Here is a 19,576-nt window from a genome sequence, read left to right on the forward strand (position 1 = left end):
TGTTTTTTAAGGACGAATGGAGTAGGAGGGCATTCAAGGTGTATATTAATTTAGGTTACCATTGTTGTTTATTTTTGTCACATTTCTATGATTTAGAATTGGGATTGGTGCTTTAGGTCTACTACTTAATGACCCATCAGACCATATCAAGATTGTATCCATCCAATGATCCAATGTGTCATAGAAACAAAAGGAATTGTTGTCTAATACGGTCTTATGCATTGACACATAATTTTGAGATGACTTGGCAAAAAATTTGTACAATATGTTGTGTTTTTAAGTTGTCTCATAGTAATTCTATTTCCTTAATTTGTGCATAGAAAAAAAATATTGTGAATTGCATGACACCCACAATTCGTACAATGGTGGAGTAGTTATCTCATAGTCCTAAAATCTAACTTATGAGGCAGTTGTTTCACGAAACAACGACCTTTCTCTCTTAGGGTGTGTTTGGTTTTGGAACCATGTGGATTGGGTCGGAGCCGACCCAGTTATCTGGGTTGGGTTCGACCCAGCTCTGTTTGGTTGCAGGGACGAGTTGGACCCAGTTTTTTGTTTGATTGGGGGGATAAAGTGGGTCGGAGTGGTTCCATCTCTTGTTTAGTAGGACAATGCGGGTTGGACACTGAATATGCTCACCTATCTGGTGAGATTACCACATACATAGCTGCCACACCAATTCATCAACAATATCACATTCTAGCACTGTTATTTACTGTACATATTAATTTAGAAAATAATATAGAATCATCAACTTCTTAACTTCTTAACCGATCCATAGAATCATCATCGTGTTCACCACCAACCACGTGGAGAAGCTGGACCCGGCGCTCATCAGGAGGGGCCGCATGGACAAGCACATCGAGATGTCCTACTGCGGCTACGAGGCCTTCAAGTTCCTCGCCAAGACATACCTCGACGTCGACGCCCACCCGCTGTTCGACGCCGTTGAGGAGCTGCTGCGGGAGGTGGAGATGACGCCCGCCGACGTCGCCGAGAACCTGACGCCCAAGAGCCTGGAGGACAACCCGGACTCGTGCCTCGCGGCCTTGGTGAAGGCGCTGGAAGAGGCCAAGGAGAAGAAGAAGGCGAGTGGGGGGGGTGGTCATGACGAACAAGATTCCGAGGAGGAAGAGTAGTTTCGATTGACGATTGCCAAATTGTCTGCTGATTTTCTCGTGGTTTGTGTTAGAGAGATCTCGCATCGAATTAGCCAGCCGCTTCATCAGTTAGTAAACTCTTGTAGACAGTAGACTCGATCGGGTAGTAGCATTGTCAGGAACACTATGCTTTCGTGAACAGAGGGAGTGCAGCTATGTTAGAAATAAAATAAGTTAACACCAGGTCAACGTGAACTTTTTCTCGGAAAGAAAGAAACGTGACGAGAACTTTGTGAAACGAAAATCCTGGATTTGGAACGCTGAACTTTCAGTCTCTGCCAGTAACGGAGAAGAACGTCTGCAAAGCAAAGTCCAGCTTGGTCTTTGGGAAACAGCGAGAGTGCGATGCGCGCATAGGATCCCGCGCCTTTACTCGGTGCGCGTGGCGTGGTCACTGGGGCCACATGTAACCTGGAGCGATCTGGGATTAGAGAATTGAGACTGACAGATGGGATGTCAGACTGATACTGAAAGCGATGGATGCATCATTGGCTCAGTGACGCAACCTAGGGGTGTTTGGGACACCACGTTAAACTTTATCACCTAGTCGAATGTTTGTTTGGATACTAATTAAAAGTATTAAACATACTTTAATTATAAAACTAATTGCACATATGGAGTCTAATTCGCGAGACGAATCTATTAAGTCTAATTAGTCCATGATTTGACAATATGATGCTACAGTAACCATTTGCTACAGTAACATCCGATATGATTCTGCTAAAGTTTAGCACCTCGTATCCAAATACCCCCTAGCTGGCGTTTTGATGGTTGGCGTGCGTGCAACCTACTCTCTCAGTCCCGATTATAAAGGCAAGGCGTGGTGGCGTGCGGGGGGACGGGTGGCGGGACCGCGTGAGTCAGCAACAGCGCATTCACACGCCTCGCGTTGCACACCTACTCGTATCTAAGGGTCTATTTGGTTCTGGGGTCGAAGTGGGTTGGGTTGGAGCCGACCCACTTCGCCCCATGTTTGGTTGGAGAAGAGGTGGGTTGGAGCCGACCCGGATGGGGAATATTCCCAGTTGATCCGGGTTCATCCCATCCCTAAAAAAAGATGGAATCATCCCAACCCACTTCTTCTCCGTTTCTTCTCCGTTCGCCCGATGCTCGCCCACCACCGCTGTCCGCCCGACCCCGCCGCCACCTGCCCACCATCGGCCTGCCCTCCGCCCGCCCCGTGCCCTCCCGCAGCTGCCTGCCCCGCGGCTCCAACTCCGGCGGCGCAGCTTCCCCGCGGCTCCAACGGGGCGACGGTGCAGGGATCTGGGGAGGTAGGGGCGGCAGCGCCGGTAGCCCTCCCCGCGTCAGCCGCCGCTGCCCGCCCGACCCCGCCACCGCCCTCCGCCGGCCAGCCATCCGCCGCTGCCTCCCGCCGGCCCAGCGCCCTCCCGCCGCCGCTGCCCGCCCCCTCCCGCCGGCCCGACGACCTCCCGCCGCCGCCGCTGCCCGCCCTCTCCCGCCGCCGCCTGCCCCCCGACCGCCGGCACGACGCCCTCCCGCCGCCGCCTGCCCGCCCCCTCCCACTGGCCCGGCGTTCTCCCGCTGCCGCCTGCCCGGCGGCGTAGCTCCGCCTCGCGGCGCCCCATGGCCCCGCACCCGCTGCAGAGACTGAGCGGCCGGGAGGCGGCGGGCAGGGGTCGGTGCGGAGGCGGCCGGGGAGGAGCCGCCGGCGGGGGCCGGCGCACTGGCGGCCAGGGAGTAGCAGGGGTGGCGTCAGGAGTGCTTGCGGGAAGGAGAGAAGGAAGAAGAGTGAAGGGAGGAAAAAAATAAATAGAAAGAAGAGGATGACATGTGGGGCCCATAATTAACGGTGTTACATGGACATCCATCCCAACCCTCATAACTTCTCCAACCAAATAAAAAACTGGGTCCAACCCATCCCTCTTCAACCCTCTCATCCAAACAAGAGATGGGTCGACTCCAACCCAGAAAAGTGGGTTGGCTCCAACCCCACCCACATGATCCCAAAACCAAACGGACCCTAATACAGCACGGCACAAGATTTTTTTGACCATTCAGATCTACCCCGTCATGAGGACCGAGCTGGGGGTTTGCCCGCGAGAATGCAGCATCCAAGTCCAAAGCGGTTGCTGCAGCTCATCAGCCAGGGACCAGCTGCAGCCAGCCATGTTTTTTCCCGCGATCAATAGTGCGCCATTTTCATTTCACAATTTCACATTCAACGTAACTTTGTGCTCACGATCAATCCTTTCTTCACGAGAATTGTCTATCAGTGAGAAGCACGTTTGCATAAACAATCATGCTGGCACAATTTTAGAGAATACTGTCAAATCTACTTGCTTGGCTTCCATATCATTGATATATTCTGAACCTGGACAACAACGCATGCTATGCTAGGAGAAGTGCGGACACGAACTGGGGAGAAGAGTTGGTATTGAAACTTTGCAAGCCATTCAAGAACAACCTGTCTGTTCAGAGAAAAACTGCAGAATAAATCAATATTTTCAATTTGTTCTTTAAACTAAATCAACACTTTCAGTTAACCGAATCATTTGTAGTAAAATTAAACATGTCTAACACGAGGAACAAGGATGGAACCATCTATCAAGAGAGAAACTATGAGATCGTAAGATGCAAAATGGCCAAATGAAGGTACCAATCCATCGACGCCGGGGTACCTGACTCGCTCCAAGTCCAACCAGATCAAAGTTGGAGTAGGCGTCCTAATTGTCTAGATGTTTATCAAATATGTAATTTCAACATCAAGACATGAGTATGACTGAACTCTGAATAAGATGACAGCAGGTTGCAAGAGAACCCAAGATTGTGTTATGAACACATACCTTCCCATGGCGTCATAGATTGCCGCAAGGTTGCTGTATACACCAAGAGTATCCGGATGCGATGCGCCACAATACTGCTCCAGAACTGCCCTAGCCTCTTCAAACAGCTGCGCTGCCTCATCTATCTTGAACAGTTGCACGCAAACTAGCTATAGCCCCATCTGGTTCAACAGAACACCAAAAAATGCCGACTTCCTCTCACCGCTAGCCCTCAACTTGGCAACCGCACTCTCGAATGAGTTCCTTGAATCTGCACACCTCCCTATCATGTAGTACAGAACACCCATCTGAGCCTCAATGCCGGCAACAGTGCTCCACTGCCCTGGTCAGTCCTCCAGCAACTTTAAGTGCCCTTTGAAGAAGCTTTAGGGCCTCATCAAGATCACCAAGTGCCTCATAGATGGCAGCAATCTCCATTAGGCCTCCAGCAATCTCATCAGGGGCAGCACCAGGCGCAGGCTTGGCATAGACACCCAGGGCATTCTCACAGTAGGATTTGGACTCCCGGAGCCTGCCTGTTCGGTGGTAGAGGTCAGCAAGGCGGACATAGACCGATGCAACCGTAGGATGGTCATCGCCACGGGCTGATTTGAGAACAGTCAACGCCTTCTGGTAGGAGAAGACAGCCTCATCGAAGCGAGCGAGGGCGAGATAGGTGTTGCCTATGGCTACATCAATTGTGGCCACCTCGATGTCACGGCCGTTGGCAACCGTGGTCATTGAGGCGAGCACGAGGTGCTCGAGGGCACCGTCGTAGTCACCCTTGGCATCAAGGATGAGGGCCATCAGGCGGCAGTCCGAGGCCTCCTCGAGCGATGCCGTAGCGCTGTGCTCCCGGTGGATCTCGAGGGCCTTGCGGCAGAGCTTCTCTGCTTCGTCGAATTGCAGAGCTTGCACATGCGCTTCCGCCAAGTACCTGCTCATTGACGAAAAGAATCGCATCAGTGGTCATGCATGTCTCCCCTCTAGATTTCTTCTTTGGTGTTTATGCGTGCAAGTAATCAGTTGTAACGCCAATTCCATCGAGATCCGCAGTTTTCTGCTCTCTGTAACGACTAACGACCGGTGAGAGTTAGGATGCTGACAAAACAAAATGTCGCCTTTTTGGGATAGATGAGATCTAGATCGAGAAACAGGGGAAGTTTGATAAATTGATGATCACCTGCATCCATCCGGAGAAGGCGGCGAGGGACCACTCCTCGCCCCTCTGGTCGGCCTCGGGCTATTGCGGCTCCTCCTGCTGCTGGTCGTCGGCCTCGCCCTCGGCGGGCGGGGGCGGCGGGGTGACGACAGCGACGGCGCGCTCGAGGACGGGTATGGTGTCGGCGTGCCGTCGCAGGCCGCAGTGGATGGTGGCCGCGACGTGGAGGCTCATGGCGAGCTCGAGCTCGGCGCCCTCCCCGCGTCGCTCGAGCGCGCGGGCGGCGAACTCGAGCGCGCGCGCGGTGCCGCCGCCCTCCCCGGAGACCATGGCGCCGCGCGCCTGCTTGAGGAGGAAGGGCCCCAGATCCGGGTTGTCGAGCGACTCGTCGGCCTCGGGGCCCAGCGCCGCGGGCGTGGGCTTCTTGGGCTTGGCGCGCTAGGAGGTGGACGCCTAGACGGGGACGGGGACGGCGGCGCCCGCCGGGGAAGCGGCGACAAGAGGTGGCGGGGCCGCCGGGGGCGAGCTGTCGTTGGCGGCGAGGCCCGGCATGGCGGACGGAGTAGCTTGGCTAGGTGGAGGGAGGAGAGGAGGTGGCCTCGCGCTAGCGGTGGCGACGACTAGACCTCGGTAGCAGTCGGAGAAGGGCAAGAAAGGGGTTGGGCTGAGGCGCTGAGCTGCCGTTGCCTCGTCACATCGAATGTTTGTTAACAAGCCGGAGTATTAAATATAGATTAATTACAAAATTAATTGCATATATAAAAAATAATTTGCGAGACGAATCTATTAAGTCCAATTAGTTCATAATTTGACAATGTGGTGTTACAATAAATATGAGCTAATGATGGATTAACTAGGCTTAATAGATTCATCTCGTAAATTAGTCACGACTTCTGCAATTAGTTTTACAATTAGCTCATGTTTAATCCTCCTAATTAGCGTCCGAACATTCGATGTGACATCCCCTAAACTTTAGCCTAAGGATCCAAATGCCCCCGAAGACTAGACCTGCAACCTACAATGCAGAGAGGCTACACCTGCCGCAGCGGCAGCGCGATTGAATCGATGAGAGCAAGCAACCAGATGATGCAGAGAGGCTACAGCTGCCGCAGCGGCAGTGCGATTGAATCGATGAGAGCAAGCAACCGGATGTGCTCGCGATCGCCTCGTCTCGTGTTTATAGATGGTCAGATGGGCTAGGCCCACTGGACGGCTCGAGGCCTAGCCCTAAAAGCTCAACCCTATGGTCGGGCCAGGGCCTAGGCCACGACCATGCCACGATGGCCCATCACAAGCTAGCCCGAATTTAGGGTCAGCCCGATAGTGGCTCGGCAACCCCGGCCACCCCTCCCGATCGTTGGATCAGGTCCCTCCCGACCATTAGGGAGGGGCTATATAAGCTGGTCGCGTCCCCCGACGAGGCTAGAAACCCTAGCCTCCCTCCATCTCCTATCGCCGCCTCCCTCAATCCCTCGCCTCGACTCTCTCTCACCCTCTCATCTCCTCCCTCTCCGGTGACCGGAAGCCGGCGTCGGCCGCCGCTCCGACCAAAAACACTAGCCCCTCCCGGCTCCCTCGGCCGCCTACTCCTCTCTCATGTCACCTCCTCCCTCGACTCTTGTCGCTCTCCGCCTCTCTCTCACCCTCTCGCACCTCTCTAGATCTAGATGACTAGATCCACTCTCCGACCGCTCTCGTCGTGTCCTTGCTAGATCCGTTGTTCGTCGACCTCGCCGGCCGCTCTGGTGCTCCGAAACCGTCGGTGAGAGCTTCAACCTCTAACCCTAACTGTTTCTTGCTCCGATCTAACGGGTGCGGCCAATTTTTTTAACTTCTTTGACCTTTCTTTGTGCAGGTCGTCACGTCCGCCGTCTCGAAGCCATTGAGGGACTAGAGCTCTGAGTGTTTACAATGCATGTGAATTTGTGATGAATTTATGATTCTTCTCAACTCTTCAATGAAATATTATGCATGTACAGGTTTTTTTTTTGAGTGATTGATATGCCATTTGCTTGGTCGTGCCTGGCTAGCACTACTGTGCTTGTCAGGCATGGGCTAGCAGTTAGGCACGATGGAATGACATGACACGGCACGGAAAAGGCTTCGTGCTTGATAGTGTCGGTTTGTTTCGTGTCGTGCTGGATCGTGCTAGGACCGGATGGCCCATCTAGCCATCTATACTTGTGTCTATCATGATTGCAACGGTCGGATTGCCTGGCGTCATAATGACCCCGCCCTACCATTTACCGAGTAGTACTATACTTAAATCAAATCAATGGAGTCGTTAGCGTGCTTTTACTTAAGGGCTGTTTGATGCATGAACTAAAGTTTAGGAGTGTCACATCAAATCTTCGGATGCTAATTAGGAGGAGTAAGCATGAGCTAATTGAAAAGCTAATTACACAAATGGAGGCTAAATCGCGAGACGAATCTATTAAGCCAATTAATCCATCATTAGCACATGTTTACTGTAGCACCACATTGCCAAATCATGAACTAATTAGGCTTAATAGATTCGTCTCATGAATCAGCCACGACTTATGCAATTAGTTTTATAATTAGTCTATGTTTAAACATTTGATGTGACATGGACTAAAAATTTAGTCGGGGAAACCAAACGGGCCTAAGTCTCTGTAGTAGCTAATGACCTATGTGCCCATCATTAATGTCCGGGATAGGGTTGTGGAGGGGTAGGGGTTGGAAAGTGCTGTTTTCCTGGTGGGGCCCACAGGAAATATGCCTCATAAGAACCTCTTAAAGGGACATGCTATGCAAGCAGAAGAACTCAACATTTCAGTACCATTGGCTGCTGCCACCTTAACCTTGTCAATTTCTGAAATTGGCAGATTCTGTTTCAGGGCAAATTTAGCATTAACCAAAGAGACATCACTACCACTATCCACCAAAGCAGTAGCAAAAACGCTCCCCAGTTGCAGTCTCAATGTAAATGTTCTTGCCTGTGAAGATATACCAGCCAAAGCATGCATTGATATTTGAACTGTAGGGATTTGTTCAGCATCTTGATATTCTCCTTCATCTGAAGTTTCTCCATCTTCAACTAAAGCCATTTCTTCTTTTCCATCTTTTTCCATCCACACCCCTGAGAAAATGTGCTTGCCTTTACAAACTTTTGCATGGCCAGGTACCCAGGGTTCTTTGCACTTGAAACATTTTCCAGCAGCCTTAAGTCCAGCAATATTGCTTTGAACGCTTTCTTTCTCTTTAGGATTCTTGGTCCAAACCCTTGGTGGTTTGAAGTTGCCTCCGAAAGGTTGTTGTTTCCTAACTGGAGGATGAATTGGCTCTTGTAAGCCTGACACAAAGCTTGTAATGAAATAGAACTCCGGAAGAGAAGGATTGTCCCTTTTTACTAATGCCATCAATTCTTCAAACTTGGCAACATAGTCTTCAACAGAGGTGGTATGCTTTAAACCATGAAACCTGGCAATCACTTCATAAGAAGACTCCTCATTAAACCTGTCACTAAGCATCCTGCAAAAATGGTGCCAAAGTAGTGTATTTGCGTTGCAGCCAGTTCCTCTCCACCAAAATTCAGCTCTGCCCACCATGTACATAACAGCAATTTGAACTCTGTGTTCATTTGGAATTCCCACCAGCTCAAAATATTTTTCAGATTTCCTAATCCAGCCATCAGGATCAGTTCCATCAAACTCAGGGAAAGCAAGCTTTGGACCTTTAGCTATTAACTTTTGTTGCATGTGTAGCTGATTAACAAAGGGAGAATGAGATGTAGAGTGCTGCTGCTGACTGTAGGTGTTTGCCGAAATTGGAATTTGGCCAAACTGACATTGATGTGGGGCTTCCTGCTGTGTGGGAAAAGTCTCATAGTGATTTTGATCTTGTTCAGCATCAAAAGGAATATTAGCTTGATTGTAAAATTCCTGCAGCTCTTTTTCTGTCCAAGGACAATCAGCATACACAGGATCAGCTACCCCTTTCTGACCCATTGTTGGCCAAACAATATTACCAAATTGACGCATATGAGTTGTGCCTTCAGGTGGTGGGGTGTAAAAGTGCTGCTGACTTGTCATAAAATTGTTGCCCGTGTGAACAGATTTGCTAGCCACCATTGTTGCCCATAGTGTTGGAGTGCTACATGGTGGCGATGGGCGCTTCTCATACTTTATTCCTCTGAATGTGCTTAGAACAACTTTGGCACAGTGGGGTAAGTACCAACGCACCCCGTTGCTTTTTTCGTTACATTTAAAAAGGGCTGTATAAGTTTCTAACGTTGATTTTGTTGTATTTGCAGGTTTTGTCATGTATGCTGATGAATGATTCTGAAGCCTTCCGAAGGCTTTGCTCCTGAACTACCTCTTTCAGTTGATCTCCACATACAGCATTTATCTTTCCACTAACTCTGTAACAAGTCCGGTTACCTGCAGTATGTGTGCTTGGGGTCCAGTGCAACCTTGAGCTGAGCAGTAGTTTTCACTTTTCACTGTTCTTGTAGCTATTTACATACCGCGTCCTGTTCCCGTTTAAAGATTGGGGGAATCTGGTCATCTTGTAGCCTTAGCTATTGCGTTAGTTTCTGTTCTTGTCAGTAATCGGTGAAATTGAGTGTGGATGTCGATGCCACTAACTAACTGCTGACTGTGCATCCCATCCTGCTTAACTATGGTTAAAATTTAAACAAAGTGTTGGCAATGGTTTTGGTTGAGCTAAGTTTCAGAAATTCCTACTTATTCACCACGAACAGATATCCGAAATGACATTATGAGACAGTACGCACGCTTGACTGGTGTCCCTGCTTAGGACTAGGTGTTCTCCTTCCGCTGGTAAGACCGCATTTCATGGGCACAAGGTCACATTCACGCGAGATACGCGCCTGAAAGTCTGTTAGTTCGTCCTGTGTCGTTCCATACATGAGCAGAGAACTACCAAGTAATGGCAGTATAACACAGAGTAGGCCAAGAGCAGCAGAGCACGCTTGCGCTAATTTCCGAACACGCTTAGATTTGTTGCCTGATCGACCACACCCTTGCAGCACCCCTCCTCATCAAACAGGCTCTAATGGTATGGGACTTGCTGGTCGCATATGTCGATCTGCATCCAGCAGCCACATATCCATCAACAAGAGTGCACACGCATACTCATCCTAGCTTGATTGCAGGTAAAAGAGAAACCACTTCCAAGTTTGTCTAATAAGATTTTACACCTGATTTATTTTCCCCAGCTTGTCGCCAACAGATTTGTCACCTGCATCACTGCATTGGACTTCGACCGCCAGTCAAGACGTGAGTACAGCCAGTCAACCATACATCCCCGGGCCCACCAGAAGGTCTGTACGGACCCACTCAAGGGGACGTACTGGAGACGTATCGGGACATGAATACTATGCTACAGGGCAACGTAGACTACACGGAACCCCTGAAGGACTAGTCCGAACACCAAGTTGCATGGACCACCAATGGTTATGGTGACTGATAGAGACAGAATCTTCACAAGTCACATTTGGCAATCACTTTTCAAATCAATGGGCATCAAATTACATTTAAGTTCAGCATATCATCCACAAACTGATGGACAAACTGAAAGAGTAAATCAGTGCTTGGAAAACTATCTTAGGTGCATGTGTTTCACTGCTCCTAGAAGGTGGTTCTATTGGCTCTCATCAGCTGAGTGGTGGTACAATACATCTTATCACACATCTCTCAACATGACTCCCTTCCAAGCTTTGTATGGTTTCCTCCTCCAATGGTGGCAGAAGTGGTTTTGCCAGATTGCCCCAATGACAATGCCAGGGAAATTCTGCATAATAGACAATTGGCCAACCAACTCATCAGAGACAATCTTGCAAAAGCCCAAGCTAGAATTAAACATCAGGCTGACAAAACAGGTCTGAAAGAGAATTGGAAATTGGCTCTAGGGTTTATTTGAAGCTGCAACCATACAGGCATACATCTTTGAGCTTGCACAATTCCTTGAAGCTGCATCCTAAGTATTATGGACCATTTAGAGTCCTAGAAAAGATTGGTAATACAGCATACAAGTTACTCTTACCGGACAACTGCACATTACATCCAGTGTTTCAAGTCACACCTAGTCAAATTGCTGATAAGGCTTTCACAAGCTCCTGGATTTCAGCGTCTTTCATCGTCGACCTCTCCCAAACCATAGATTGGTGTGGCGACAGTTGGTGTTCCTTCCCCTTCTTGGAAGCCTCCCTCCTGGCCTCATTCTTGGCCAGCTTCTTGGAGCCGGCAGCTTTCTTCTCCATCCTGGTTATTGTCTTGGGGGACGAGCGGAAGCGGCGCGAGATGAACCAGAGCGGCGGCGGCGTTGGCAATCTAAGATGCGACGGCGCCGGCGCTAGAAGCTAGGGTTTTTTCGGCCTGAACAGATGCGAGTGGAAGCGTAAGGGTCAGGGGTAACTTTCCCCCAACATTTATAACCGCGGCAATGTTACCGGGGTAGCAGAACGGTATTTCCGCGTAAAAGCGAAAATTTCAGCCTTATCCACGGGACATCGATTTTCTTCCTAATTGGCAGAAGCACAACGGTCACAGTTGTCAACACCCTTATACCTCCTGGAACTAGTCGTGTAACGGCTCCGGGGCTGCGTATACCGTGCCCGTTGGTTAAAAATTTCTTTTTCTGCAAGATCATGATGAAGATGGAGCAACTGCAGATTGACCCTCACTCAGCCTGATTCTTCGATTCAACCTAAGGCTCGGGGGCTACTCCATATGGAGTGCGATTTTCATCGTACTACCCTGTAAAGACTTCAAGACAGACTACTCCAAAGCGAACGTCAGATGAGGCTAGAGTACCTTCCAGCCTCATGAAAGCGTTCAAGTACTCGAAGACTTAGCCATAACTAAAGTACTCGAAGAGCACCAAAAACTAGTCGAGGACGTCTTCAAAGTACTCGAGCCTGTTACATTTGACTACGAAGTACTCGGGGGCTTGTCGGGCATACGTCCATGGGCCCACCAGAAGATGTTTACGGACCCACACGAGAAAACATACACCGAAACGTATTCAGTTTCTACAACGAAGTACTCTGAATGGCGATGGAATAGTCTGAAGGCTTCAGTATCCTAATGGAGTAGTCTGAAGGCTTCAGTATCATGACAACTGCCCCCCCCCCCCTAAGATCCTTCTGCATCTTCCCAAGTTGCTTCTGAGGATGGTAGATTGGTCCACTGAATCAGCCACTGCACAACAGGTTCATTGTTTCTTGGGATCATTCTCCTTTCCAAAATTGCCTCTGGTGCTACTTTCATGATTCCTTTTTCATCTACCAGCGGCAAATCAGGTGTTGGCACTACTGTTGGACCAATATGCTTTTTGAGCTGGCTGACATGAAACACTGGATGTAATGTGCAGTTGTCCGGTAAGAGTAACTTGTATGCTGTATTACCAATCTTTTCTAGGACTCTAAATGGTCCATAATACTTAGGATGCAGCTTCAAGGAATTGTGCAAGCTCAAAGATGTATGCCTGTATGGTTGCAGCTTCAAATAAACCCTAGAGCCAATTTCCAATTCTCTTTCAGACCTGTTTTGTCAGCCTGATGTTTAATTCTAGCTTGGGCTTTTGCAAGATTGTCTCTGATGAGTTGGTTGGCCAATTGTCTATTATGCAGAATTTCCCTGGCATTGTCATTGGGGCAATCTGGCAAAACCACTTCTGCCACCATTGGAGGAGGAAAGCCATACAAAGCTTGGAAGGGAGTCATGTTGAGAGATGTGTGATAAGAAGTATTGTACCACCACTCAGCTGATGAGAGCCAATAGAACCACCTTCTAGGAGCAGTGAAACACATGCACCTAAGATAGTTTTCCAAGCACTGATTTACTCTTTCAGTTTGTCCATCAGTTTGTGGATGATATGCTGAACTTAAATGTAATTTGATGCCCATTGATTTGAAAAGTGATTGCCAAATGTGACTTGTGAAGATTCTGTCTCTATCAGTCACCATAACCATTGGTGGTCCATGCAACTTGAACACATAATAGGGGAATGACGTCAACACCCCACTTGTTAATGAGTAGTGTGGGACAGCCTGACTGTCCAAACTCAGTTTTGTTATCAAGTCCAAGCAATTAGGATCATCCTTGTAACTGCCAAGGACTTGTTCCACCCAAGCTGGTATGACCGTAGAAATGGCATTGATTGATGGACTAAAGTCAACTCTGGATAAAGCATCAGCTACTCGATTTTCCTTGCCTTTTTTATATTCAATCGTATAGTTGTAACCGAGCAATTTGACTAGTAACTTGTGCTGAATTCCTTCAAGTAGCCTTTGCTCATGAATATACTTCAAGCTTTGTTGGTCTGTTCTGATTATCACCGCAGTGCTGGCCAAATAATGCTTCCATTTCTTTAAAGCCTCCAAAATAGCCATCGCTTCCTTTTCATATGTGGACAAAGCTGCAGCTTTAGGTCCCAGAGTCTTGCTAAGAAAAGAGAGAGGCCTGCCATTCTGCATCAACACAGCCCCAATGCCAGTGCCACTAGCATCAGCTTCCAATATAAAAGGTTGAGAGAAATCAGGTAGAGCTAGAACAGGTGGATTAGACATGATGGTCTTCAATTTTGCAAAGGCTTGATCTTGTTTGGATGACCACTCAAAGGAATTTTTCTTCAAGGCATCAAACAAAGGCCTGCAAGTTATGCCATATCCCTGGATAAACCTCCTGTAATATCCAGTTAACCCAAGAAAAGCCCTCAACTCTGTAATAGTTTTTGGTGTAGGCCAATTTTGAATAATGGTTATCTTGAAAAGGGTCTGTAGCTACTCCATCCTTGCTAATGATATGTCCCAAGTATTCTACTTCAGCTTGTGCAAAAATACATTTGGAGAACTTAGTATATAGTTTGTTTTCTCTTAACACTGCTAGGACAGCTCTCAAATAATCAACATGGTCTTGCATGGAAGTGCTATAAATTAAGATGTCATCAAAGAAAACCAAGGCAAATTTCCTTAAAAAGTCTGCCAAAACATTGTTCATCAATGTTTGAAATGTTGCTGGGGCATTTGTGAGTCCAAAGGGCATTACCAAATATTCAAAGTACTCTCACAAGCGAACTAGTGGGAAATCAAAAGGCAAAATTCTCCAAAAAGATCATTGTACAGAGACACAAGTTCAGGAGCGATTACAACCGAAGGGAGCCTAAGACTACTGCAAGTTAACCAACTTGGCTACCTCCTCGGCTATGGGGTCTAACTCCTCCAAATATTGCTTATACGTCTCGTCCGAACAATCTGCAGCAACACCTTCCGCAACCAGGGAAAGATCTGCTTTGGGATAGAAGGACTTGACGAATCCTAACAGCTGCTTGGATATGGATTTCGCCATGCCCTGGATCAAGCTGGTTATCTTCCCCGGCACATCCCTGATCCTGTCGATTAAAGGACGGAGCTCTACTCCGTCCGCAGGGGGCTCTACTAGGTTCGCCACGAGTTGCGCCGCGTCTGACAGCTCCTTGATGGTGGTCATAGCCTTGACTAGACCGACCTCACCATCTTGGCGCATCTTGGATTCCTTCTCCAAGTCACGCTCCACCTTCTCCAGCCGAGCCTTGAGTTCTTCAAGCTCCTCCGACTGCCGGCAGTACGCGTTCTTCCAATCGGTGATCGTGTTTTTCAGCAAAGTCTCCTGGCTTTTCAACTCTGCACCAAAGAAATAGGCGGTCAAGAAGCAGGCTACATACAACATACAAGCTATGGATCGCAAACATGAGTACTCACCATCGACTTTCTGGTGCAATGACTTATTACGCGCAACAACGCGCGCTTTCTCTCCTTCATACCCCCGTCGTTCAACTTCGAACGACGCCAAGGCACCATCATACTTCTTCAAGAATTCTGAAGTCCGCCGGCGCTCCTCGCTAATCTCTTTCTCCAGAAGCGCAATGCGGCGCGCAGCCTCGTTTTGCTCCCATAGAAGTTGTACATTCTGGCGAGACTTCTCAAACAGATCCTGAGTACAGAGAAATCAGTACTCTAAAGCGGATTTTTCAACTCAAATAGAGGAAGATGTCAGCTGAGTTCAAAACTCACCTTGGTATACGTCAACAAATGCTGATTTGCCTCAAAAACAGAGGATATAACCTGCGGATCAAATAAGGGGCTCTCGAAAGCCTCAACCTCCCTCTGCGGCAACGGATCTTCAGTGGCGGAATCAGTCCTCGCACTTGGCTCCAAGACTAATTCTTGACTAAATGATACCTCCGCCTGAGACGACGTCTCCGTAGCGCCCCAACCGACTCAAGGGTGCGCGCAACCTCAATCTTGGGGGCTTCAGTACTCGCAGCATTGAGGGGAAGGGTGTCCAAAATGTCTGCTGCAGAAGGTCCTTCAGCCGATGCGGCTTCAGGTAGCAGCTCGGGAGTAGAATTCTAGGAGACTACCGGCGCCACATCTTGAAGAGCGCCGACCACATCCTGCAATAAAGCAGCCGCTAGAGATGTAGCACTGGGATCCACGGTGGGCGCTGGGTTCTCCTCTGACAGCCCAATAACAGGCGCAGAAGCGGGCTCCGCGGTTGAGTGGCCTCCGCCATCAGCTGCTGTTTCGGTGCTCACTGCTCTAGGGTGAACATTTGAAGATGTCCTGCACACAACAAGACATAAGGGTCAGAGAACTACTCGACATCAAACCAATACTCAGCAATTGTGAGGGTACTCACTTGGTCGACCGACGAGGGACCAGGGAACATTTCCCCATCAAGGGCTTCGGCACGATGCTGGGGGCTGGTATATTCATCGGGGCAGGTGGCGGATTCTCCATATTGTCGCCAATACCTGCAGCAATTAGTTCAGCAACGGCGGCAGCGCGACTACTACTACTACTAGCGTACTCACCGCCAACGGAAGCTTCGGGTAGCGTGGCGTCTGACACTGCCTCCGGCGTTTTTACCACCTCACTCATGTTCGTCTCCGCCAAACCAGCCACACTATCGGTTGCCACCTCCATTTCAATGACTGCGTGATGGGTCACTGTCTCCGACGCCACGGTTACGTCACCGGCAGCCGTCTCCGTCATGACATCTGCATTGCCAGCTGCTGCTTCCGCTGTCTCGACTACATTGTTGACAGTCATTTCAGCGGCATCAAACACTGCATCAGCAGCCACCTCAACATCTTCAACTACTTCATCAGTTGTCTGCAAAAGAAAAAAATCAAGATAAGCAATCGCGACTACGCAAGACAAGTCGGAATGTACTCGTAACTCCACAATTTTCCCTTCCGCAAAGGTTATTACCATCGGGGGTGCAGCATTGAAGATGTGGTGGTCGCGTCGAGCGCGCTGCTTAGGCATCGTGGTCCGACGCTTTTTCGGCAGCGGGACCAAGTGCTCATCGGTGTCATCACCCTCTAAAGGTTGTTTTGGGGCATCAGAAGACGATTTGCCTCCCTTAGAAGCCCGCGGCTGCATCACAAAGTCATCATCAGTATCAGAATCAGAGTCGCTAAAAGACTCGATTTCTTCCTCCTCCTCCTCCCCTTCTGAAGGATCCCCAAGCAATCGCAGTAAGTGTACTCGCATTGCATTTTTTGCATCATCCGCACTGGGGGGGAGGAGGAGGCGAATAATAACGATGTATATCAGCCTGCACAAAAATAAACAAGTCAGAAAACAAGAGACCAAGAGATTACGAGTACTTGAAGCGCAGCAAGTGACGAGAACTTACTTCATTTGGCTTGTTCGACTTGTTGAACTCCTCGACCGCTACCGGCGTATCGTCAAGCTCTCTGACATTCGGCTCAGATGAACCCCCACCTCTTCATCTGAAATATCTTCGGATGACATCCATGAAGGATCGTCGAGTCCAAAGTACTCATACCCGGGAGTTGTCCGAAGCTGCAATGGCTGCACACGTCTTTTCAGAAAACTGCGAGCAACGGCTACTTCTGTCACGCCTTGCTCCTTCAGATCAGCAATCTTCTTCAGCAGATTGGGTATTTGAATACTCTCAGCAGTTGTCGGTTCATCAAGCCACCGACTACTGTATGTTGGGCGATGACCAGTTATCTTGGGAAGAGATGGCTTGTGGTCTTCAATATAAAACCATTTCTCCTTCCAACTGCCATGAGATGACACCAGCTCGTATTTCAAATACAGATCGGAGTACTGTTCTCAGATCTGGAAGCCAGCACCACCAATAACTTGCATGTCGTCCTCACTAGGCTATGGCTTCAGACGAAAAATCTTGCGAAAAAGATTGAAATGGGGCTCCACCCCCAAAAAAGCTTCACACAGATGAACAAATATGGAGATATGCAAAATGCCATTGGGATTCAGATGGACAAGTTGCAAAGATTAGTAATCCAACAGGCCCCGGAACAAGTCAGATGTTGGAAGAGCAAGCCCACACTCCACGAATCGAGCAAAGACTACCGTCTTACCGGGGTGTGTTTCGATCACCCAAGGATTGCCGAAGGAACACCTCCATCCCGAGACAACCTGCTCTTGTAGCAATTTGGCGTCGACCAGCTCCTGGATCTCCGTGTCCTTCATAGTGGATCGTTTCCAGGCCATTGCCTGGTTTGGCGGCGCAGTCTGATCGGTTTTCCCACACTTCGGCGACGGCACTTGGGGTTCCTTCCCCTTCTTGGAAGCTCCCTTCTTGGTTCCTTCAAGCTTCTTCCCCATCCTGATTCCTGCCTTGGGGGATGGGGGGGGGCGCTGGCAATCTAAGAACGCGATGACGGCGGCACTGGGGGCTAGGGATTTTTCTGGCCTGAGCAATGAGCAGATGCGAATGAAAGCGTAAGGAACGGGGATAACTTTCCCCCAATATTTATAACCGCGACGGAGTTACCGGGGCAATCGACCGGTATTTCCGTGTAACGGCGAAAATTTTGGCATTATGCACGGGACATCGGTTTTCTTCCAAATTGGCAAAAGCCCAACGGTCATAGTTGACAAGACCCTTATACCTCCTGGAACTAGTCGTGTAATGGCTCGGGGGCTGCGTATACCGTGCATGTTGGACAAAAATTTCTTTTTCTGCAAGATCAAGATGAAGATGGAGCAATTGCAGATTGACCCTCAGCCTGATTCTTCGATTCAACCTAAGGCTCGGGGGCAACTCCATATGGAGTGCGATTTTCATCGCACTTCCATATAAAGATTTCAAGATAGACTACTCAAAGGCAAACACCAGATGAGGCTAAGAGTACCTTCCAGCCGCATGTCAACACCCAAGTACTCGAAGACTTAACCACCTGAATTGGTACTTGTTCTTCTGATTTGCTTGCCATAATTGATGATGAATGCCTCTTTTAATAGGTTGCACCACCTAATATCGGTAAGCTAGGAGATTATAGACCTGGAATGCATTTTTCAAAAATACTTGATAAACAAGTACTAATTAACTCGGTAGCTAGACTCGATTTTGTAATTTCAGTGTCTGTTGGTACTCCCATGTTGTGTTTTTGGTGTGTTGAACAATTAGACTTGGTTTGGACCTTGGGATCTTTGTTTACGATGCTATTCATGCTATGGGTTATCAAGATCACAAAGATAGGCTACCTTGCCTTAAACCTTAATCTGTTTGGTTTTATTTGGTTTATGTGTTCTGATGACTTATTGCCCTTCAAAAGTAAAAACATGTTATCCCTTTGTTTTATGAGCTCCGTTACGGTGCACAATACTACCCTATACTATGGTTTGAAAAGGACTCGTATGCAATGATCCGACGGTTGAGATTAATTGTATACTACTAGAAACTTAAGCTATAATATAGGTAGTATACATGAGTAGTATAGGGAGTATAGGGATATAATTGGAAATATGTAAAATGGCACTGTTGAAATAAATCAAATCTTTCCTAATTATCATCTTCTTTCTTTTTTATTCATCTTATCATTTCCAATCGGCGCTAGGGTTCGTCATTTCCCCTCGGTCCAGTTGAACTGTGGCGGCGGCGGCGACTCCGGCAGGCGGCCTCGAGCTCTGGCTCGCCTAACCGTCGGCGCACAGATCGCACCCGTCGCCGCCGTGCCGCCTCCTGCCCCTCTCCTGCCCTCGTCGTCCCATCAGTCCGGTTGAACTGGGGCGGCGGCGGGCGGTGGCGACTCCCCGGCGGCGGCGACTCCGGCGGGCAGCCTCGAGCTCCGGCTCGCCCGACGGTCGGCGGAGGGACGAAGCCCGTCACCGCCGTGCCGCCTCCTGCCCCACCGCTAACCACAAAGTATGTGATGCTAACTTTAAAATCAGTTGTCTTATGCTTGGTAGCACGAAACCCGAGCTACAAATGGATTTCGGAACACACCAGGAGGCGCAGCAGATGATCGTGGCGCTTAGAGAGATGTTGCAAACATAGGCCAGGACTGATAGGTTCAATGTGTCCGAGGCCTGTGTTGAGAGCAAACTAGCAGAAGGCGTACCATAGAACCACACGTAATCAAGATGGTTGGGTACACTCAACGGTTGGAGAAGCTGGGCTTCCCACTGGGCCAAGAGATTACCACGTGATATCATTCTT

At 49.0% G+C, this 19,576-nt stretch overlaps 1 protein-coding gene and 1 pseudogene across 1 annotated transcript; one reads left to right on the plus strand and one right to left on the minus strand.

The window, feature by feature from the left end:
- The first annotated feature begins 791 nt into the window (after positions 1-791).
- LOC101763893 (AAA-ATPase At3g28540-like) lies at positions 792-1,404 on the plus strand. Its single transcript, XM_004980475.2, has one exon. It carries the CDS (start codon positions 849-851, stop codon positions 1,137-1,139), a length of 291 nt encoding a protein of 96 aa, XP_004980532.1. The 5' UTR covers positions 792-848; the 3' UTR covers positions 1,140-1,404.
- Positions 1,405-3,617: 2,213 nt separating this feature from the next.
- On the minus strand, positions 3,618-5,730 carry LOC101764296 (annotated as a pseudogene).
- Positions 5,731-19,576: the final 13,846 nt, after the last annotated feature.

The sequence above is a fragment of the Setaria italica genome, chromosome VIII (assembly GCF_000263155.2).
Source record: "Setaria italica strain Yugu1 chromosome VIII, Setaria_italica_v2.0, whole genome shotgun sequence".
Taxonomy (NCBI): domain Eukaryota; kingdom Viridiplantae; phylum Streptophyta; class Magnoliopsida; order Poales; family Poaceae; genus Setaria; species Setaria italica.

Coding starts and splice junctions, on each gene's coding strand:
- LOC101763893 (XM_004980475.2), top strand. CDS start 849: ATGGACAAGCACATCGAGATGTCCTACTGCGGCTACGAGGCCTTCAAG.